The sequence below is a fragment of the Salvelinus fontinalis genome, unplaced genomic scaffold, assembly GCF_029448725.1.
Source record: "Salvelinus fontinalis isolate EN_2023a unplaced genomic scaffold, ASM2944872v1 scaffold_0010, whole genome shotgun sequence".
NCBI classification, from domain to species: domain Eukaryota; kingdom Metazoa; phylum Chordata; class Actinopteri; order Salmoniformes; family Salmonidae; genus Salvelinus; species Salvelinus fontinalis.
The window spans coordinates 1,112,983-1,136,696 of record NW_026600219.1 but is presented as its reverse complement, the minus strand read 5'-3'; the positions used below and the strand labels follow the sequence as shown (position 1 = coordinate 1,136,696).

The following is a 23,714-nucleotide window of genomic DNA, read 5'->3' as shown; positions in this document are numbered from 1 at the left end:
GCTTTTTTAAACGTGATCAAGGAGGGATTTTATGTGGTTGTTTTTTTTTTGGGGGGGGGGGTGTAAACAGGGTCCTTGCAAATCCTAGAACACTTTTGATATTTGTTTAGAAAGTAGAACTTGTTTGTTTTCTTTGGCTCGATAAGTTATTCGGAGGGAAAGGGAATTATTGGGAATCATAAAGGGAATTATAACAAAGAGAATGGTTGATTTCAGAGATAAAAGAGATTTGCTGGAGCTGGTATACATTTGTACAAGAACACATCTCCAATCCTTTGTGTAATCTGATATCTGATGGGGAGTCTAGGCTGAGCTGGGCTTGGCACTCAATGGACCAGCCTTTGTTTCAACTCTCTAACTACATCTTTCTCTCTGTCTCTCTCTGTCTCTCTCTCTCTCTCTGTCTCTCTGTCTCTCTCTCTCTCTCTCTGTCTCTCTCTCTCTCTCTCTGTCTCTCTGTCTCTCTCTGTCTCTCTCTGTCTCTCTCTGTCTCTCTCTGTCTCTCTCTCTCTCTCTCTCTCTGTCTCTCTCTGTCTCTCAATTCAATTCAATTCAAGGGGCTTCATTGGCATGGGAAACGTATGTTAACATTGCCAAAGCAAGTGAAGTAGATAATAAACAAAAGTGAAATAAACATTAAAAATAAACAGTAAACATTACATTCGCAGAAGTTCTAAAAGAATAAAGACATTACAAATGTCATATTATGTATATATACAGTGTTGTAACGATGTACAAATGGTTAAAGTACAAAAGGGAAAATAAATAAGCATAAATATGGGTTGTATTTACAATGGTGTTTGTTCTTCACTGGTTGCCCTTTTCTTGTGACAACAGGTCACACATCTTGCTGCTGTGATGGCACACTGTGGAATTTCACCCAGTAGATATGGGAGTTTATCAAAATTGGATTTGTTTTCGAATTCTTTGTGGATCTGTGTGATCTGAGGGAAATATGTGTCTCTAATATGGTCATACATTGGGCAGGAGGTTAGGAAGTGCAGCTCGGTTTCCACCTCATTTTGTGGGCAGTGTGCACATAGCCTGTCTTCTCTTGAGAGCCAGGTCTGCCTACGGCGGCCTTTCTCAATAGCAAGGCTATGCTCACTGAGTCTGTACATAGTCAAAGCTTTCCTTAAGTTTGGGTCAGTCACAGTGGTCAGGTATTCTGCCACTGTGTACTCTCTGTTTAGGGCCAAATAGCATTCTAGTTTCCTCAGTTTTTTTGTAAATTCTTTCCAATGTGTCAAGTAATTATCTTTTTGTTTTCTCATGATTTGGTTGGGTCTAATTGTGCTGTTGTCCTGGGGCTCTGTGGGGTGTGTTTGTGTTTGTGAATAGAGCCCTAGGACCAGCTTGCTTAGGGGACTCTTCTCCAGGTTCATCTCTCTGTAGGTGATGGCTTTGTTATGGAAGGTTTAGGAATCGCTTCCTTTTAGGTGGTTGTAGAATTTAAGGTCTCTTTTCTGGATTTTGATAATTAGTGGGTATCGGCCTAATTCTGCTCTGCATGAATTATTTGGTGTTTTACGATGTACACAAAGGATATTTTTGCTGAATTTTACATGCAGAGTCTCAATTTGGTGTTGTAAATTGTAAATTCTTGGTTGGTGAGCGGACCCCAGACCTCACAACCATAAAGGGCAATGGGCTCTATGACTGATTCAAGTATTTTTAGCCAGACCCCCCCCCAAAAAACACTTGTTTGTGTACATGGATTTTATAATGTCGTTTGTATAGCAGACCCTCATGCCAAATTGAGGCTTTTTTGAAATCAGCAAAGCATGAGAAGACTTGCCTTTGTTTCGATTTGTTTGGTTGTCAATTAGGGTGTGCAGGGTGAATACATGGTCTGTTGTATAATAATTTGGTAAAAAAAACAATTTGACACTTGCTCAGTACATTGTTTTCACTGAGGAAATGTACTAGTCTGCTATTAATGATAACGCAGAGGATTTTCCCAAGGTTTCTGTTGATGCATATCCCTGTTGACGCTCTCCTCTGTCTCTCTCACTTCCTCTCTCAATTCAATGGCTTTATTGGCAATGGAAACATATGTTTACATTGCCAAAGAAATTGAAGAATATAATAAACAAAAGTGAAATAAACAATACAAATTTAGAGTAAACATTACACACAGAAGTTCCAAAAGAATAAAGACATTTCAAATGTCATATTACGTATATATACAGTGTTATAATGATCTCGATCTCTCTCTCTCTCTCTCCTCTGCTCTGCCACTTTGTCTCTATCTCTAAATTCAATTTAAATTCAAAGGACCTTTATTGGCATTGAAAACATATGTTTACATTGCCAAAACAAGTTAAATCAACAGTCACGAATTAACAGTTAACATTACACACACACACAAATGAATAAAAAACTGTCTTTCTTTCAAAAACGAATAAAGACGGCCTTTTTCTCTCTCCTCCATCTCCAGTATGTGTTGGCTGGGTCTCCTGGTGGTGCTGGGCCTGACCCCATGGACCCTGGCACAGTTTCCCAGAGAATGTGTCACCTCAGTGGGGCTACGGAGCGGCCAGTGCTGCCCCTCTCCCGCTGGAGCCCTGGGTGACGAGTGTGGTTCTGCCACAGGGAGGGGTCAGTGTGTGTCCGTAGCTGCCGACAGCCACCGCCACGGCCCCCAGTACCCACATGATGGCCGGGACGACCGGGAGCACTGGCCGTTAAGGTTCTTTAACCGGACGTGCCGGTGTAACGGGAACTTTGCGGGGTATAACTGTGGCCGGTGCCGACATGGACTCACCGGATCTAACTGTGATCAGAGGATATCTGTGGGTAAGAGACAGGGAGGTGTATTTATTTATCTGATTGGATATTGTCTCTTTCCTACTTCCTTTAAAAAAGAAATTGATAATAAATATATTTATTCTAGGTTTTCTTCATACATCCATGTATTTCTTTATCAGGGACCATCTACAGTTTCTAATGTACAATATTTGATGCATCGCTCTCTCCCTTCTTTATTTCCCTCCCTCTCCCTCCCTCCTCTCAATCTCCCTCACTTCTTCCCTCCTTTCTTCTCCCTCCCTCCCTCCATGCTTCCCTCCCTCCATCCTCCATGCTTCCCTCCCTCCATCCTCCCTGCTTCCCTCCATCCCCCAATGCTTCCCTCCCCTCCATCCTCCCTGCTTCCCTCCCTGCTTCCTCCCTCCATCCTCCCTGCTTCCCTCCCTCCCCCATACGTCCCTCCCTCCCTCCATCCTCCCTGCTTCCCTCCCTCCCTCCCTCCCTGCTTCCCTCCCTCCCCCATACGTCCCTCCCTCCCTCCATCCTCCCTGCTTCCCTCCCTCCCTCCCTGCTTCCCTCCCTCCCCCATACGTCCCTCCCCCCTCCATCCTCCCTGCTTCCCTCCCTCCCTCCCTGCTTCCCTCCCTCCCCCATACGTCCCTCCCTCCCTCCATCCTCCCTGCTTCCCTCCCTCCCTGCTTCCCTCCCTCCCCCATACGTCCCTCCCTCCCTCCATCCTCCCTGCTTCCCTCCATCCTCCCTGCTTCCCTCCCTCCCTCCCTCCCTGCTTCCCTCCCTCCCTGCTTCCCTCCCTCCCTGCTTCCCTCCCTCCCTCCCTCCCTGCTTCCCTCCCTCCCTCCAGTCAGGCGGAATGTGATGCAGATGAGTTCAGCAGAGAAGCAGGCGTTTGTGAACTCTCTGGACCAGGCCAAAAGGACCGTCCACCCTGACCTGGTCATCTGCACACGACGGTAACCAGTTTGATGGTGCTGTGATCTTAATGATCGGAGATCGATTGCTTCGATCTGATTGTGCATCGGAACCAAATAACTGATACTTCATTACCACTCATCTGTTTAAATCAAATATAATCTCATTTGTTAGAGAACTGGAGGATAGAGATTAGAGTATTAGAGGCTAGAGGTAAGAGAATTGGAGGCTAGAGGTTGAAGGCTAGAGGTTAGAGGCTAGAGGTTAGAGACTAGAGGTTAGAGAATTGGAGGCTAGAGGTTGGAGGCTAGAGAATTGGAGGCTAGAGTTTGGAGGCTAGAGAATTGGAGGCTTGAGATTATAGATTTGGAGGCTAGAGTTTGGAGGCTAGAGGTAAGAGAATTGGAGGTTATAGAATTGGAGAGCTTTGGAGGCTAGAGGTTAGAGTTTTGGAGGCTAGAGGTAAGAGAATTGGAGTCTAGAGGTAAGAGAATTGGAGTCTAGAGGTTAGAGTATTTGAGTCTTGAGGTAAGAGCATTGGAGGCTAGAGGTTATAGAATTGGAGGCTAGAGAAGTGGAGGCTATAGGTTAGAGAATTGGAGGCTAGAGGTTAGAGCATTGGAGGCTAGAGGTTATAGAATTGGAGGCTATAGGTAAGAGAATTGGAGGCTATAGGTTAGAGAATTGGAGGCTAGAGGTAAGAGAATTGGAGTCTAGAGGTAAGAGAATTGGAGGCTAGAGGTAAGAGAATTGGAGGCTAGAGGTAAGAGAATTGGAGGCTAGAGGTAAGAGAATTGGAGGCTAGAGGTAAGAGAATTGGAGGCTAGAGGTTAGAGAATTGGAAGCTAGAGGTAAGAGAATTGGAGGCTAGAGGTTAGAGAATTGGAGGCTAGAGGTTAGAGAATTGGAGGCTAGAGGTTAGAGAATTGGAGGCTAGAGGTTAGAGAATTGGAGGCTAGAGGTAAGAGATTTGGAGGCTAGAGGTAAGAGATTTGGAGGCTAGAGGTTAGAGAATTGGAGGCTAGAGGTTAGAGAATTGGAGTCTAGAGGTAAGAGAATTGGAGGCTAGAGGTAAGAGATTTGGAGGCTAGAGGTAAGAGATTTGGAGGCTAGAGGTTAGAGAATTGGAGGCTAGAGGTTAGAGAATTGGAGTCTAGAGGTAAGAGAATTGGAGGCTAGAGGTTATAGAATTAGAGGCTAGAGTTAGAGAATTGGATGGGAGCTTGGTTGTGCATTAAACTCCACTTTGCCACATTGCCATTGGTAAATCCTCATCTCTCTACAGTTACCAGGAAGTGTATGGTCCGGACGGTAACACCCCTCAGTTTGACAACATCTCCATCTATAACTACTTTGTGTGGACACACTACTACTCTGTCAGCAAGACCTACATGGGGGCGGGGCAGGCTAGCTTTGGGGGTGTGGACTTTTCTCACGAAGGCCCGGGATTCGTCACCTGGCACAGGTTCCACCTGCTGCAGCTGGAGAGAGATATGCAGGCGAGTGAGAGAAGTGGGTACGGAGTGTATGTGTGTGAGAGAGAAACGACTGTGTATGTGTGTGAAAGAGAAAAGAGAGAGTGTATGTGAGATAGAGAAGAGAGAGAGAGAGTGTGTGTGTGTGTGTGTGTGTGTGTGTGTGTGTGTGTGTGTGTGTGTGTGTGTGTGTGTGTGTGTGTGTGTGTGTGTGTGTGTGTGTGTGTGTGTGTGTGTGTGTGTGTGTGTGTTCAATACTACCATATATTCAAACATTGTCAAACCCTCTCTCGACCAATCAGAATCAACTATTCAGCCAAGCAGGGGTTATAAACTGTAATATTGATCCTTACCATATATGTCTTCCCCCTTCATCCATCCATCTCTCCATCTCCCCATCCCTCCATCTCTCCATCTCCCCATCCATTCATCCATCTCTCCATTTCTCCATCCATCTCTCCATCTCCCCATCCCTCCATCTCCCCATCCCTCCATCTCCCCATCCCTCCATCCATCTCTCCATCTCCCCATCCCTCCATCCATCTCTCTATCTCCCCATCCATTCATCCATCTCTCCATCTCCCCATCCCTCCATCCATCTCTCCATCTCCCCATCCCTCCATCCATCTCTCCATCCCTCCATCCATCTCCCCATCCCTCCATCCATCTCTCTATCTCCCCATCCATTCATCCATCTCTCCATCTCCCCATCCATTCATCCATCTCTCTATCTCCCCATCCCTCCATCCATCTCTCCATTTCTCCATCCCTCCATCCATCTCTCCATTTCTCCATCCCTCCATCCATCTCTCTATCTCCCAATCCATTCATCCATCTCTCCATCTCCCCATCCCTCCATCCATCTCTCTATCTCCCCATCCATTCATCCATCTCTCCATCTCCCCATCCATTCATCCATCTCTCTATCTCCCCATCCCTCCATCCATCTCTCCATCCCTCCATCCATCTCTCCATTTCTCCATCCATCTCTCTATCTCCCAATCCATTCATCCATCTCTCCATCTCCCCATCCATCTCCCCATCCCTCCATCCATCTCTCCATTTCTCCATCCCTCCATCCATCTCTCCATTTCTCCATCCCTCCATCCATCTCTCTATCTCCCAATCCATTCATCCATCTCTCCATCTCCCCATCCCTCCATCCATCTCTCTATCTCCCCATCCATTCATCCATCTCTCCATCTCCCCATCCCTCCATCCATCTCTCTATCTCCCCATCCCTCCATCCATCTCTCCATCCCTCCATCCATCTCTCCATTTCTCCATCCCTCCATCCATCTCCCAATCCATTCATCCATCTCTCCATCTCCCCATCCATCTCTCTATCTCCCCATCCATTCATCCATCTCTCCATCTCCCCATCCATTCATCCATCTCTCTATCTCCCCATCCCTCCATCCATCTCTCCATTTCTCCATCCCTCCATCCATCTCTCCATTTCTCCATCCCTCTATCTCCCAATCCATTCATCCATCTCTCCATCTCCCCATCCCTCCATCCATCTCTCTATCTCCCCATCCATTCATCCATCTCTCCATCTCCCCATCCATTCATCCATCTCTCTATCTCCCCATCCATCTCTCCATTTCTCCATCCCTCCATCCATCTCTCTATCTCCCAATCCATTCATCCATCTCTCCATCTCCCCATCCATCTCTCTATCTCCCCATCCATCCATCCATCTCTCTATCTCCCCATCCATCCATCCATCTCTCTATCCATCCATCCATCCATCTCTCCATCTCTCCAGGACATGCTGGGTGATGCCACCTTTGCCCTCCCCTACTGGAACTTTGCCATCGGCGGCAGTGAGTGTGACGTGTGTACTGACGACCTCCTAGGAGCCAGGTCTGCCTTCGATATGAACAGCCTCAGCCCCAACTCTGTCTTCTCCCAGTGGAGGGTGATCTGTGAGAGTGTGGAGGACTACGACACTCTGGGAACCATCTGTAACAGTGAGCATGATATGTCCTAACATCTTGTAAACACTACGACACTCTGGGAACCATCTGTAACAGTGATGACTAACCCTTTTTACTAACCCTCTGCTATGGAGACTGAGCTCGCTTTTCTAGTACAGCACTAGGCTAAATCTGAGTCAGGGAAACTGACAGTAACTAACCCCAGACTGATCTGGAGCAGGGAAACTGACAGTAACTAACCCCAGACTGATCTGGGGCAGGGAAACTGACAGTAACTAACCCCAGACTGATCTGGGGCAGGGAAACTGACAGTAACTAACCCCAGACTGATCTGGAGCAGGGAAACTGACAGTAACTAACCCCAGACTGATCTGGGGCAGGGAAACTGACAGTAACTAACCCCAGACTGATCTGGGACAGGGAAACTGACAGTCACTAACCCCAGACTGATCTGGGACAGGGAAACTGACAGTCACTAACCAGAGACTGATCTGAGTCAGGGAAACTGACAGTAACTAACCCCAGGCTGATATGGGGCAGGGAAACTGACAGTCACTAACCCCAGACTGATCTGGGGCAGGGAAACTGACAGTAACTAACCAGAGACTGATCTGAGTCAGGGAAACTGACAGTAACTAACCCCAGGCTGATATGGGGCAGGGAAACTGACAGTAACTAACCAGAGACTGATCTGGGGCAGGGAAACTGACAGTAACTAACCAGAGACTGATCTGGGGCAGGGAAACTGACAGTAACTTACCCCAGACTGATCTGGGACAGGGAAACTGGCAGTCACTAACCCCAGACTGATCTGGGGCAGGGAAACTGACAGTCACTAACCCCAGACTGATATGGGGCAGGGAAACTGACAGTAACTAACCCCAGACTGATCTGGGGCAGGGAAACTGACAGTAACTAACCAGAGACTGATCTGGGGAAGGGAAACTGACAGTAACTAACCAGAGACTGATCTGGGGCAGGGAAACTGACAGTAACTAACCCCAGACTGATCTGGGGCAGGGAAACTGACAGTAACTAACCAGAGATTGATCTGGGGCAGGGAAAGTGACAGTAACTAACCCCAGACTGTGCCACTCTGGATAATGGGAACCATCTATAACAGTGGTTTTGGTTGGACCTGTTAGAAGTAGTGCTGGCTAGTGATTTCTCTGGGCTTTGGAAGGAATTATAACTAAGACACAATGAACAACAGGGTTCTGAAGGTCTGGACTAAGGAACCAGTAGTATAATCTACATTCACATGACTCCAGATTAGGAGATTAGTCTGGTTGGTATGCATAATCTGGGCCAGATTACAACACTCACTTCCTCCCTACTTTTGTCTCAGTAAATGTCCTACAATTTCCTAGAGATTCAAAATTGCATCGATGGGGAGAAATGAGTCAGAATTGTGACCTGACAGAACATGAGAGGAGTGACTGTGTGTGACCTGACAAAACATGAGAGGAGTGAGGGTGTGTGACCTGACAGAACATGAGAGGAGTGACAGTGTGTGACCTGACAGAACACGAGAGGAGTGACAGTGTGTGACCTGACAGAACACGAGAGGAGTGACAGTGTGTGACCTGACAGAACATGAGAGGAGTGACAGTGTGTGACCTGACAGAACATGAGAGGAGTGAGGGTGTGTGACCTGACAGAACATGACAGGAGTGACAGTGTGTGACCTGACAGAACATGAGGAGTGAGGGTGTGTGACCTGACAGAACATGAGGAGTGACAGTGTGTGACCTGACAGAACATGAGAGGAGTGAGGGTGTGTGACCTGACAGAACATGAGAGGAGTGACAGTGTGTGACCTGACAGAACATGAGAGGAGTGACAGTGTGTGACCTGACAGAACATGAGAGGAGTGATATCTAGTAGCTGTCCAGTCTGTCTCCTATCTGATCCTCTTTACCTCAGTATACATTGTACATAGACTTATTTTTCTACTGTATTATTGAGTGCATAGGCAGAAATCCCATGGGGGACGGGGGGGACACGACCCCCCCATCCTGGGGAAAATATGATTTGTCCCCCCTAATATATCACTGTAAACATAACTATGTAATTTCAATAATATTAATAATACGCAATGAAAGCACTTGTACTGATTATAGACACTTAATAGCGCGTTTTTAAGTTTCACAAGATTGCGACCCCCCCGCCCTTTGCCTCACGATGGTTTGATCCACTGCCAGTTCTTTAGCTGGCAAGGTAATAGAGGGCTCGTATCTACTGTCCGAAAGGCACTCAATGTACGTAACTGACGTGAGGTAATCCAGTCAATCGCGCTTTAGCAATGTATATATTTTTTTCATGTTGCAGGGTTCACACACTAGCTGAATTTGCAGAGCTAGCGCGCAAACTAAAGCAAACATTAACTATCAAGCTAGCTAGTACCTATTCCATTTATGTGGCGTCGTCAAAGATGGAATATTTGCTATCGTCAGTTTATTCCAAGATTAGCATGCAGCTGTAGTGCTTCAAAGTCCCTGTGATAAGGTTAGCGATAAACTGAAGTCCAAACTGAACAAAACTACACTCTCTTATACCATTGTCGTAAATATATTTAATGGTCTCGTTGCAAAAGCTAAATTGTCGCTAGTGAATTTTTTATTTTTTTCACCTTTAACCAGGTAGCAAAGATTATAGCAAACACCACAGAAACGGAATTGGTGCTCGCTAGCTTTGCAAATGCAGCTATTGTTGGAAGCCTGCCAATATGAAACAAACTATGTTAAAATTTCAAAACGTTGCAGCATGTGTTGTGTAAATGTGTGTGTGCAGCTAGACCGGTCAGCCAGCCAGCCAGGTAGAAAAATGTCAGAAAAAAGTAAAAAGACGGACATCAGAGTATTTTTCAGTACACCAAAACGCAAAGTAAGAACTCTAGTAGCCTAATATCTCAAAGACCAGTTGATAAAATGTTCATAAGAAAGAAGTGAAATGCTAATGGAAATATTTCACAATGATGTCATTAGGCAGAGCAGGCAACAGATGGCACACAGACAGCAGAGCTGGGGACAGATATGCAGGGACAGACTGGCAGAGACAGGGAGTCTCAGGTAAGTTTGTTGAGTCTTTGTTTGGCAACATTATGAAAGGTTCTCAATTTTTTTGATTTGTAAAATAGGGACATAATTGGAAAATGCCATGAATACCCCCACTCTCAATTTAAACTGGTGACTGAACCAAGATTTGTTTAAGGCAATGGTATTGCTGTTGTGATTAATTGTGTAGTTTTGGGTACCGGTAGTTAGGAGTACAGCAAACACCTTATTTCTTTTCTAGGAGACAGACTGTGAGTCAGTGCGGGTGGTGAAAGGAAAGAGCCAAGGAGAGAGACTTGAGGACAGTGTCACAGCCACGGCAGGACCAGGTGTCACCCTTGTTGCCAGCAGCACCAGTATAGGGGACAGTGGCACAGCATCGTCCAGTTACCTCAGTGATGACACAAAACCATATCAGCCACACCCACAATTTATAGAACCGCAAACTCTTGCAAACGTTTCAAGAGAGAGGAACACTGCACTGATAAGGAACATTGCTATAACTATTATTATTAGTAGTATTATAATGATTTAAACAAGTTGGGACAACCCTTCAGTTAACTACTGTACCTAACAATTATCCAGTAGTAGTGATTATGGTCCCTCAATATACATTTAACATATTACAACATAGTCTATGTGTTACAGCACTACTTTTGGTGTCCCCCTCAGGAATTGCTCCTGAGAAAATTTCATGTAATTGTCCCCTCCAAGGTTGATATCAGATTTTCGCCCCTGATTGAGTGTACGTTTGTTTATGTGTAACTCTGTGTTGTTGTTTTTGTCGCACTGCTTTGCTTTATCTTGGCCAGGTCACAGTTGTAAATGAAAAATGGTCCTCAACTAGCCTACCTGGTTGAATAAAGGTGAAATAAATAAAAATACAGGGAACAACACCTTATATGGGGGGGTGGTTAACTTATTATGGTCATGTGATTTCCCAATATGGGCGTTATGAGGCTAAGGAGGAAGAAGTCTGCCCGTCTACTGGTTCTCTTTGATCAAGAGGATTTACACTCAAATGGACAGATGGACAGCACACAGCTATGCAGTATCTCCTCACGTGTGTGTGTGTGTGTGTGTGTGTGTGTGTGTGTGTCTGTGTGTGTGTGCGTGCGAGAGAGATTTTCCTGACCAGTGACCACATGATCTAACCAGTGGGAAAACATAACTAACCATTGAATCCTTGATTTGATTCCTAAATTCCTTGCCTCCCTCTCAAAGCTCATTGGAGGAAAGGATCCAATCAAGGTTCTTCCCCTTGGAGCTCCTCCTCCAGTGACCTTTGGGAGGAAGGTGAGGAATGATTAAGGAATCAAGGACAGAAGGAATCAAGGGTTTAACGGCTAGTTAAACCTACGTTTCCAGACAGAGCCAAGGAGTCCAGGGAAAACCGCCCTATTCCTTTTATAGTGCACTACTTAGTGCACTACTGTTGTCAACAGAGGCGCATTATATAGTAAATAGGGTTCCATTTGAGATGAATGCATATTAAATGTGGATGTTGACCATCCCGAAGTTAAAAGACTAGTCAAATACTTCTTGCCATGTCAACCCTCTGTGCCCTATATATTCAGAGACCTGTGACCCCTAACCTATGACCCCTATAGATTCAGAGACCTGTGACCCCTAACCTAGGACCCCTATAGATTCAGAGACCTGTGACCCCTAACCTACGACCCCTATAGATTCAGAGACTTGTGACCCCTAACCTACGACCCCTATATATTCAGAGACTTGTGACCCCTAACCTACGACCCCTATAGATTCAGAGACCTGTGACCCATAACCTACGACCCCTATAGATTCAGAGACTTGTGACCCCTAACCTACGACCCCTATATATTCAGAGACCTGTGACCCATAACCTACGACCCCTATAGATTCAGAGACCTGTGACCCCTAATCTACGACCCCTATAGATTCAGAGACCTGTGACACCTAACCTAGGACCCCTATAGATTCAGAGACCTGTGACCCCTAACCTACGACCCCTATAGATTCAGAGACCTGTGACACCTAACCTAGGACCCCTATAGATTCAGAGACCTGTGACCCCTAAACCCTATAGATTCAGAGACCTGTGAACCCTGATCCCTAACCTATGACCCCTATAGATTCAGAGACCTGTGACCCCTAACCCCTAACCTATGACCCTATAGATTCAGAGACCTGACCCCTAACCCCTAACCTATGACCCTATAGATTCAGAGACCTGTGACCTATAACCCCTAAGCTATGACTCTATACATTCAGAGACCTGTGACCCATAACCCCTAGCATATGACCCCTATAGATTCAGAGACCTGTGACCCCTGACCCCTAACCTATGACCCTATAGATTCAGAGGCCTGTGACCCCATACCCCTAACCTATGACCCTATAGATTCAGAGGCCTGTGACCACATACCCCTAACATATGACCCCTATAGATTCAGAGACCTGTGACCCCTAACCTATGACCCTATAGATTGAGACCTGTGACCCCTAACATGTGACCCCTATAGATTCAGAGACCTGTGACCCCTAACCTATGACCCTATAGATTCAGAGACCAGTCCCATCAGGAGGAACCCAGCAGGTAACGTGGCGCGGCCCATGGTGCAGAGGCTGCCTGAACCCCAGGATGTAGTGGACTGTCTGGACCTGAAAACCTTCGATACCCCGCCGTACTACTCCACCTCTTCAGAGAGCTTCAGGAACACCGTAGAGGGTGAGGATTCAGGAACACCGTAGAGGGTGAGGATTCAGGAACACCGTAGAGGGTGAGGATTCAGGAACACCGTAGAGGGTGAGGGTTCAGGAAGACCGTAGAGGGTGAGGAGTCAGGAACACCGTAGAGGGTGAGGATTCAGGAACACCGTAGAGGGTGAGGATTCAGGAACACCGTAGAGAGTGAGGATTCAGGAACACCGTAGAGAGTGAGGGTTCAGGAACACCGTAGAGGGTGAGGGTTCAGGAACACCGTAGAGGGTGAGGAGTCAGGAACACCGTAGAGGGTGAGGATTCAGGAACACCGTAGAGGGTGAGGATTCAGGAACACCGTAGAGGGTGAGGATTCAGGAACACCGTAGAGGGTGAGGATTCAGGAACACCGTAGAGGGTGAGGATTCAGGAACACCGTAGAGGGTGAGGATTCAGGAACACCGTAGAGGGTGAGGATTCAGGAACACCGTAGAGGGTGAGGATTCAGGAACACCGTAGAGGGTGAGGATTCAGGAACACCGTAGAGGGTGAGGGTTCAGGAAGACCGTAGAGGGTGAGGAGTCAGGAACACCGTAGAGGGTGAGGATTCAGGAACACCGTAGAGGGTGAGGATTCAGGAACACCGTAGAGGGTGAGGATTCAGGAACACCGTAGAGGGTGAGGATTCAGGAACACCGTAAAGGGTGAGGATTCAGGAACACCGTAGAGGGTGAGGAGTCAGGAACACCGTAGAGGGTGAGGATTCAGGAACATCGTAGAGGGTGAGGAGTCAGGAACACCGTAGAGGGTGAGGATTCAGGAACACCGTAGAGGGTGAGGATTCAGGAACACCGTAGAGGGTGAGGATTCAGGAACACCGTAGAGGGTGAGGATTCAGGAACACCGTAGAGGGTGAGGATTCAGGAACACCGTAGAGGGTGAGGATTCAGGAACACCGTAGAGGGTGAGGATTCAGGAACACCGTAGAGGGTGAGGATTCAGGAACACCGTAGAGGGTGAGGATTCAGGAACACCGCAGAGGGTGAGGATTCAGGAACACCGTAGAGGGTGAGGAGTCAGGAACACCGTAGAGGGTGAGGAGTCAGGAACACCGTAGAGGGTGATGATTCAGGAACACCGCAGAGGGTGAGGATTCAGGAACACCGCAGAGGGTGAAGATTCAGGAACATCGCAGAGGGTGAGGTTTCAGGAACACCGTAGAGGGTGAGGATTCAGGAACACCGTAGAGGGTGAGGATATAATACATCCCGTTTAGCAGACACTTTTATCCATAGAGACTTACAGTTATGGGTGTATACATTTTGCGTATGTTGGTCCCGGGAATTGAACCCACTATCCTGACCCACACGTTACCCTCCTCTCCTCTTCCTCCAGAGGACACATACCTCCACCCCAAACCTCCTAACCCTCCTCTCCTCTCTCTCTCTCTCCTCTTCTCTCTCTACCCCTCTCCTCCCCCTCTATCCTCCCTCTCCTCTGCCTCTCTCCTCCCCCCTCTCCTCTCTCTCCTCCCCCCTCCTCTTTCCTCCCCTCTCCTCCCTCCAGGCTACAGTGCCCCTCAGGGTGGCTATGACCCAGTGGTGCGCAGCCTCCATAACCTGGCTCACCTGTTTCTCAACGGGACGGGAGGGCAGACACACCTGTCCCCTAACGACCCCATCTTTGTCCTGCTCCACACCTTCACTGACGCCATCTTTGATGAGTGGCTGAGCCGACACGCCCCAGGTATAGTCTGTCACACCTGAAACCAATCACAGAACACAAAACAATTCATTCAATCAGACCAATGGGGAGAGCGTCTGCAGACCCAACACCCAGCCACTGCCAGTGCTAGGCTAAGGTTCATGTCGTCCCCCAGGGGAGGCAGCGTACCCGGAGGAGAATGCTCCCATTGGTCACAACAGACAGTTCAACATGGTTCCCTTCTGGCCCCCCGTCACCAACGCTGAGATGTTCGTCACAGCCCCCGAGAACCTGGGATACGCCTACGAGGTCACATGGCCCAGTGAGTCACACACACACACACAGACAGACAGACAGACAGACAGACAGACAGACAGACAGACAGACAGACAGACAGACAGACAGGCAGACAGGCAGACAGACAGAGAACCTAGGTCACACGGCACAGTGAGTCATACACAGAGACTGTATGACCTTTGAACTCTATGGTTATATTCCAAATGAACCCTATTCCCTATATAGTGCACTACTTTAGACCAGGGCCCTATTCCCTATATAGTGCACTACTTTAGACCAGGGCCCTATTCCCTATATAGTGCACTACTTTAGACCAGGGCCCTATTCCCTATATAGTGCACTACTTTAGACCTATTCCCTATATAGTGTGGACTACTCCCAGAATAGGACTCCATTTGGGACGTAACTGTAGTCTAATTGTTAACTGTAATATTGATAACCCTAGTGCAGGGATAGAGCAAAAGCCTGCACATCCATCTGTTCTCATATATATATATTATTTAGCTCACTGTTGCTTTTCTCTCTTACCCCCCGCAGCTCGCCTCTACACGCTGTCTGAGATCATCACCATAGCGATCGTCGCCGCGGTGCTGGTGGCTGCGGTGGTGTCGGGGGTCATCGCCTGTGCTATGCGTGCCCGCGCTTTCCGCTCGGCTGAGGGACTGGAGCCGTTGCTAGGGGAGACCTTCCGTCGCTACTCGGAGGACGACAGACGGACGGACAAGAGCCAGTCTGTAGTGTAGAGTTCAAGTGTGCGTCTCAACCGGCACCCTATTCCCTATGTAGTGCACTACTTTTGACCAGGGACCATAGCCTATACAATATTTTTGGTTGAAGCTTAATCTAACTAGGCAAGTCAGTTAAGAACAAATTCTTATTTACAATGACGGCCTACAAGGGAACAGTGGGTTAACTGCCTTGTTCAGGGGAACAGTGGGTTAACTGCCTTGTTCAGGGGAACAGTGGGTTAACTGCCTTGTTCAGGGGCAGAACAACATACTAATGCTAATGTACTACCACTAGGCTAATGCACTACCACTAGGCTAATGTACTACCACTAGGCTAATGCACTACCACTAGGGCTAATGCACTACCACTAGGCTAATGCACTACCACTAGGCTAATACACTACCACTAGGCTAATGCACTACCACTAGGCTAATACACTACCACTAGGCTAATGCACTACCACTAGGCTAATACACTACCACTAGGCTAATGCACTACCACTAGGCTAATGTACTACCACTAGGCTAATGCACTACCACTAGGCTAATGCACTACCACTAGGCTAATGCACTACCACTAGGCTAATGCACTACCACTAGGCTAATACACTACCACTATGCTAATACACTACCACTAGGCTAATACACTACCACTAGGCTAATGCACTACCACTAGGCTAATACACTACCACTAGGCTAATACACTACCACTAGGCTAATGTACTACCACTAGGCTAATGTACTACCACTAGGCTAATACACTACCACTAGGCTAATGCACTACCACTAGGCTAATGCACTACCACTAGGCTAATGCACTACCACTAGGCTAATACACTACCACTAGGGCTAATGCACTACCACTAGGCTAATACACTACCACTAGGCTAATACACTACCACTAGGCTAATGCACTACCACTAGGCTAATGCACTACCACTAGGCTAATGCACTACCACTAGGCTAATACACTACCACTAGGCTAATGTACTACCACTATGCTAATACACTACCACTAGGCTAATGCACTACCACTAGGCTAATGCACTACCACTAGGCTAATGCACTACCACTAGGCTAATACACTACCACTAGGCTAATGCACTACCACTAGGCTAATGCACTACCACTAGGCTAATGCACTACCACTAGGCTAATACACTACCACTAGGCTAATGCACTACCACTAGGCTAATGCACTACCACTAGGCTAATACACTACCACTAGGCTAATGCACTACCACTAGGCTAATACACTACCACTAGGCTAATACACTACCACTAGGCTAATGCACTACCACTAGGCTAATACACTACCACTACGCTAATGTACTACCACTACGCTAATGCACTACCACTAGGCTAATGCACTACCACTAGGCTAATGCACTACCACTAGGCTAATGCACTACCACTAGGCTAATGTACTACCACTAGGCTAATGCACTACCACTAGGCTAATGTACTACCACTAGGCTAATGCACTACCACTAGGCTAATACACTACCACTAGGCTAATACACTACCACTAGGCTAATGTACTACCACTACGCTAATGCACTACCACTAGGCTAATACACTACCACTAGGCTAATGCACTACCACTAGGCTAATGCACTACCACTAGGCTAATACACTACCACTAGGCTAATGCACTACCACTACGCTAATGTACTACCACTACGCTAATACACTACCACTAGGCTAATGCACTACCACTACGCTAATGTACTACCACTAGGGCTAATGCACTACCACTAGGGCTAATGCACTACCACTAGGGCTAATGCACTACCACTAGGCTAATACACTACCACTAGGCTAATACACTACCACTAGGCTAATACACTACCACTAGGCTAATACACTACCACTAGGCTAATGCACTACCACTAGGCTAATACACTACCACTAGGCTAATGTACTACCACTAGGCTAATACACTACCACTAGGCTAATACACTACCACTAGGCTAATGCACTACCACTAGGCTAATACACTACCACTAGGCTAATACACTACCACTAGGCTAATACACTACCACTATGCTAATACACTACCACTACGCTAATACACTACCACTAGGCTAATACACTACCACTAGGCTAATACACTACCACTAGGGCTAATACACTACCACTAGGCTAATACACTACCACTAGGCTAATGTACTACCACTAGGCTAATGTACTACCACTAGGCTAATGCACTACCACTAGGCTAATACACTACCACTAGGCTAATGCACTACCACTAGGCTAATACACTACCACTAGGCTAATGCACTACCACTAGGCTAATGCACCACCACTAGGCTAATGCACCACCACTAGGCTAATGCACCACCACTAGGCTAATGCACTACCACTAGGCTAATGCACTACCACTAGGCTAATGCACTACCACTAGGCTAATGTACTACCACTACGCTAATGCACTACCACTAGGCTAATGCACTACCACTATGCTAATACACTACCACTAGGCTAATACACTACCACTAGGCTAATACACTACCACTAGGCTAATATACTACCACTAGGCTAATGTACTACCACTAGGCTAATGCACTACCACTAGGCTAATGCACTACCACTAGGCTAATGCACTACCACTAGGCTAATGCACTACCACTAGGCTAATGCACTACCACTAGGCTAATGCACTACCACTAGGCTAATGCACTACCACTAGGCTAATGCACTACCACTAGGCTAATGCACTACCACTAGGCTAATGTACTACCACTAGGCTAATGCACTACCACTAGGCTAATGCACTACCACTAGGCTAATACACTACCACTAGGCTAATACACTACCACTAGGGCTAATGCACTACCACTAGGCTAATGCACTACCACTAGGCTAATGCACTACCACTAGGCTAATGCACTACCACTAGGCTAATGTACTACCACTAGGCTAATGTACTACCACTAGGCTAATACACTACCACTAGGCTAATGCACTACCACTAGGCTAATGCACTACCACTAGGCTAATACACTACCACTAGGCTAATGCACTACCACTAGGCTAATGCACTACCACTAGGCTAATGTACTACCACTAGGCTAATGCACTACCACTAGGCTAATGCACTACCACTAGGCTAATGCACTACCACTAGGCTAATGCACTACCACTAGGCTAATGCACTACCACTAGGCTAATACACTACCACTAGGCTAATGTACTACCACTAGGCTAATACACTACCACTAGGCTAATACACTACCACTATGCTAATGCACTACCACTAGGCTAATGCACTACCACTAGGCTAATACACTACCACTAGGCTAATGCACTACCACTAGGCTAATGCACTACCACTAGGCTAATGCACTACCACTAGGCTAATGTACTACCACTAGGCTAATACACTACCACTATGCTAATGCACTACCACTAGGCTAATGCACTACCACTAGGCTAATGCACTACTTTAGCATACGATCCCTGGTCAACAGTAGTACACTATAGAGCAGGGGTGTCAAACTCATTCCACGGAGGGCCTAGTGTCTGCAGGTTTTTGGTTTTTCCTTTCAATAAAGCCCTAGACAACCAGGTGTGGGGAGTTCCTAACTAATTAGTGATGTTAATTCATCAATCAAGTACAAGGGAGGAGTGAAAACCCGCAGACACTCGGCCCTCCATGGAATGAGTTTGACACCTGTGCTATAGAGGGAATGGTGCCCTTGTGTACCCATAGGGTTCTGGTCAAAAGTAGTGCACTATATTTAGGTTAGGGCGCTATTAAACCAGAAACCCATCTATAGTTTATGCTGTTTTAATTCCTTCTTCCTCTTCTAATAAAGTTGTACTGGTTTTGAAAACCTGTGTCCGAGCGGCTTTGTCTGTGTTTTCATAACGTTCACTACCCTTTGGCCCGTATCCACGGAGACTGAGACCCTGAGGGGTTTTGTGGAAACGGGCCTCTGGATTAGTGAACCTGGTCAGGCACCTTTTATCCCAGTACTGTCGTACTGTCGATAGTAGTTCCTTCATAACAGTGTATGGGGCGCCCTCCGGTGGAGAACATACTGTCCTACGCTTCACAGCACCACCCATCAGACAGGCATACTGTCCTGCGCTTCACAGCACCACCCATCAGACAGGCATACTGTCCTGCGCTTCACAGCACCACCCATCAGACAGGCATACTGTCCTGCGCTTCACAGCACCACCCATTAGACAGGCATACTGTCCTGCGCTTCACAGCACCACCCATTAGACAGGCATACTGTCCTACGCTTCACAGCACCACCCATTAGACAGGCATACTGTCCTACGCTTCACAGCACCACCCACCAGACAGGCATTGTAGCTGCTAGTCTGAACCCAAGGCACCACATTAAAATGCTTTATGTGACAGTAATGGAAGAAAAACAACTAAAATGAAAATAGGCCGCGTGCTAATAAGAAAACTAATATATTCCAAATGCCAGTGACGATGTGGACCGTAGACAGTATCTAAAAATCACATACGCATTTAGTTTAGAAAAATGCCAATTCTCCTCTTTTGATAACCGGTTCATGGACTAAAACATACCCGTCTTAATATAACCTGTCTATTTACAACTTGTACGTTTGTTTTATTGATAGGCTACTCTACGTGACATCGCTATTTAGGACTTCCTCTAGCCCAATTGGCTACAATGGATCTACAGTGACAGTCCAAAGTGCGTTTAGGTTTTTACAGTTGTTCTGCATTTGTTACAGTTTCCACATTCTACAATTCAGTAGGAAAACACATACTTATTATTAACATAGGGGTCTATATTTATTGGGACCATATGTTTGCAACTTACTCGTTTTTTGTCGTTGTTTAGCGCGGTCTAACAAACAGTTCCAACTCATAGCTATTTCCTGCTTCTGAACAGCTGTTTTCACCATGCTCAGCCCATAGAGAATGATAGAGGCCTCTAGTAGCCAATAGGCTTATAAACAGCATAGGTAGCGCCATTGAGGGCTTCCACCATTTTAATGTAGTCAACTGGGTGGGACTTCCAACTTCATTGGCTGATCGCTCCTGGTGACCCTGTTGGAGTCATATCAAACCAGGTCATCGGGAAGGATCAGCCAATCGTGAATAAGAAAATGGACTACTTTAAAATTAGAGATAGCGTTTCCCATGCTGTCACATTTGCTATAATAACAGAGATACAAAGATGAGTCCTCTATCTATCTCTATGATTCAGCCAAAGAACGTCGCACGCCACAAGTGCGCATTGTTATTGACTGGTGTGACGCCATTAGGGAAATTGACTTTTGCCCAATATTCAATTATGTTTATTATTATAATTATTATTATGTATATTGATATGATATGAATGCTGAAATGTCCTAAATCTTACTAGAATGTATGCAGATTGTGTAAAAATTGAGCAACGTGACACCTTGTTTAAGCACACTGTTGTTGGGCGGGGTGACTCACCTCTAAAGTCAAGTCAGTCAAGTGTTTACTCACAGTTGAACACTCACTCCGCGAGTTTAGTGTCAGTCCACGCTTCGTTCCCACAGTTATAGGGCTGGCTGGCTGGCTGAATGACGTAACCTGAATTCCTATGGTTGGCACTGGCCGTCTGGAATTCCTCACATGGAAATGTATCTCCTCCTCTCCCACATGTAATGCGTGTTAATGCATTATCTTTATGTTCGATGATAACGCTTTTCAAAAAGGACGTTAAAGTCAGCTGGCGTCGAGAGGGAATCGAATGGTATGACTCTTGTCTGTATCTTTCCATCGGTTGCAGCCAGATCTCTGCCGCGTTATTACGCGTGGCCCGCAGCAGCAAAACTTTGCGTAACAGTAGTCTATGACATTCTATTACCGTGGACTATTATCAGGTGAAGAGTGTGTACTTCCTATGTAATGGATATTACCATCGCAACGGATCTGAGTGAGATAGAGAGAAAGATTGGTCGGAAGATTCCAGAGAGTCTGTTTCCTTTTGCCCCGGATGGACGGATGATGAAAGAGAATACAGATGGTAGAGAAAAGTGGGACTCACCTGGAGGTGTCAAAGACATGTCCGACACCACGAGTCTGCAGAGCAACATGCGACTCCTAAGACAAGAAATGGTAAGTCTTTTATTTAACTTTATTGCGTCTAAGTGTCTATCCAAGTCCTGTAGAGTGTTTACGTGTTTATCCAAGTCCCGTAGAGTGTTTATCCAAGTCCTGTAGAGTGTTTAGTGTTTATCCAAGTCCTGTAGAGTGTTTATCCAAGTCCTGTAGAGTGTTTTATCCAAGTCCTGTAGAGTGTTTACGTGTTTATCCAAGTCCTATAGAGTGTTTACGTGTTTATCCAAGTCCTGTAGAGTGTTTACTTGTTTATCCAAGTCCTGTAGAGTGTTTATCCAAGTCCTGTAGAGTGTTTACGTGTTTATCCAAGTCCTATAGAGTGTTTACGTGTTTATCCAAGTCCTGTAGAGTGTTTACTTGTTTATCCAAGTCCTGTAGAGTGTTTATCCAAGTCCCGTAGAGTGTTTACGTGTTTATCCAAGTCCTGTAGAGTGTTTAGTGTTTATCCAAGTCCTGTAGAGTGTTTATCCAAGTCCTGTAGAGTGTTTACGTGTTTATCCAAGTCCTGTAGAGTGTTTAGTGTTTATCAAGTCCTGTAGAGTGTTTACGTGTTTATCCAAGTCCCGTAGAGTGTTTACGTGTTTATCCAAGTCCTGTAGAGTGTTTACGTGTTTATCAAGTCCTGTAGAGTGTTTAGTGTTTATCCAAGTCCTGTAGAGTGTTTATCCAAGTCCTATAGAGTGTTTACGTGTTTATCCAAGTCCTGTAGAGTGTTTACGTGTTTATCAAGTCCTGTAGAGTGTTTACGTGTTTATCCAAGTCCTGTAGAGTGTTTACGTGTTTATCCAAGTCCTATAGAGTGTTTACGTGTTTATCCAAGTCCTATAGAGTGTTTATCCAAGTCCTGTAGAGTATTTAGTGTTTATCCAAGTCCTGTAGAGTGTTTAGTGTTTATCCAAGTCCTGTAGAGTGTTTACGTGTTTATCCAAGTCCTGTAGAGTGTTTACGTGTTTATCCAAGTCCTGTAGAGTGTTTAGTGTTTATCCAAGTCCTGTAGAGTGTTTAGTGTTTATCCAAGTCCTGTAGAGTGTTTAGTGTTTATCCAAGTCCTGTAGAGTGTTTACGTGTTTATCCAAGTCCTGTAGAGTGTTTACGTGTTTATCAAGTCCTGTAGAGTGTTTAGTGTTTATCCAAGTCCTGTAGAGTGTTTAGTGTTTATCCAAGTCCTGTAGAGTGTTTAGTGTTTATCCAAGTCCTGTAGAGTGTTTAGTGTTTATCCAAGTCCTGTAGAGTGTTTACGTGTTTATCCAAGTCCTGTAGAGTGTTTACGTGTTTATCAAGTCCTGTAGAGTGTTTAGTGTTTATCCAAGTCCTGTAGAGTGTTTAGTGTTTATCCAAGTCCTGTAGAGTGTTTAGTGTTTTTCCAAGTCCTGTAGAGTGTTTAGTGTTTATCCAAGTCCTGTAGAGTGTTTAGTGTTTATCCAAGTCCTGTAGAGTGTTTAGTGTTTATCCAAGTCCTGTAGAGTGTTTAGTGTTTATCCAAGTCCTGTAGAGTGTTTAGTGTTTATCCAAGTCCTGTAGAGTGTTTACGTGTTTATCCAAGTCCTGTAGAGTGTTTAGTGTTTATCCAAGTCCTGTAGAGTGTTTATCCAAGTCCTGTAGAGTGTTTATCCAAGTCCTGTAGAGTGTTTATCCAAGTCCTGTAGAGTGTTTAGTGTTTATCCAAGTCCTGTAGAGTGTTTATCCAAGTCCTGTAGAGTGTTTATCCAAGTCCTGTAGAGTGTTTAGTGTTTATCCAAGTCCTGTAGAGTGTTTACGTGTTTATCCAAGTCCTATAGAGTGTTTACGTGTTTATTATCATTAGAACAAAAAAATTTAATGAGGACAGTTGGTTTTAAAGACGTTAATTACGTCCTCCTATTGGATAATTTTAAATAGTTAAATGTTACTAGGAAGTTACATTAATAAGCTATAATACCGTTTACCCACATGTTTAGAGAGAGAAAATATGGCATTGGAATGGAATAAGTGGGAGGGGAGGACAAGCAGGTATTAAAATCTGTTCTCGTTCAAGTTCACACCTGCCCTGACTCATGTTTGTCCTGTTCTCT

At 45.9% G+C, this 23,714-nt stretch overlaps 1 protein-coding gene and 1 long non-coding RNA gene across 2 annotated transcripts; one reads left to right on the top strand and one right to left on the bottom strand.

Moving 5' to 3' along the window:
• Nucleotides 1–546: 546 nt before the first annotated feature.
• Nucleotides 547–20,510, bottom strand: LOC129842071 (uncharacterized). Its single transcript, XR_008757451.1, has 5 exons — nt 20,387–20,510; nt 14,734–14,846; nt 14,469–14,602; nt 5,073–5,162; nt 547–2,793 (listed from the first exon to the last, which is right to left on the bottom strand). It is a non-coding gene; the product is annotated as an uncharacterized LOC129842071 (long non-coding RNA).
• LOC129842070 (5,6-dihydroxyindole-2-carboxylic acid oxidase-like) lies at nt 2,442–15,946 on the top strand. The gene is made up of 8 exons (XM_055910461.1): nt 2,442–2,799; nt 3,614–3,722; nt 4,967–5,180; nt 6,928–7,132; nt 12,701–12,868; nt 14,407–14,586; nt 14,720–14,866; nt 15,379–15,946. Exons 1-8 carry the CDS (start codon nt 2,442–2,444, stop codon nt 15,582–15,584), a joined length of 1,587 nt encoding a protein of 528 aa, XP_055766436.1. The 3' UTR covers nt 15,585–15,946.
• Nucleotides 20,511–23,714: the final 3,204 nt, after the last annotated feature.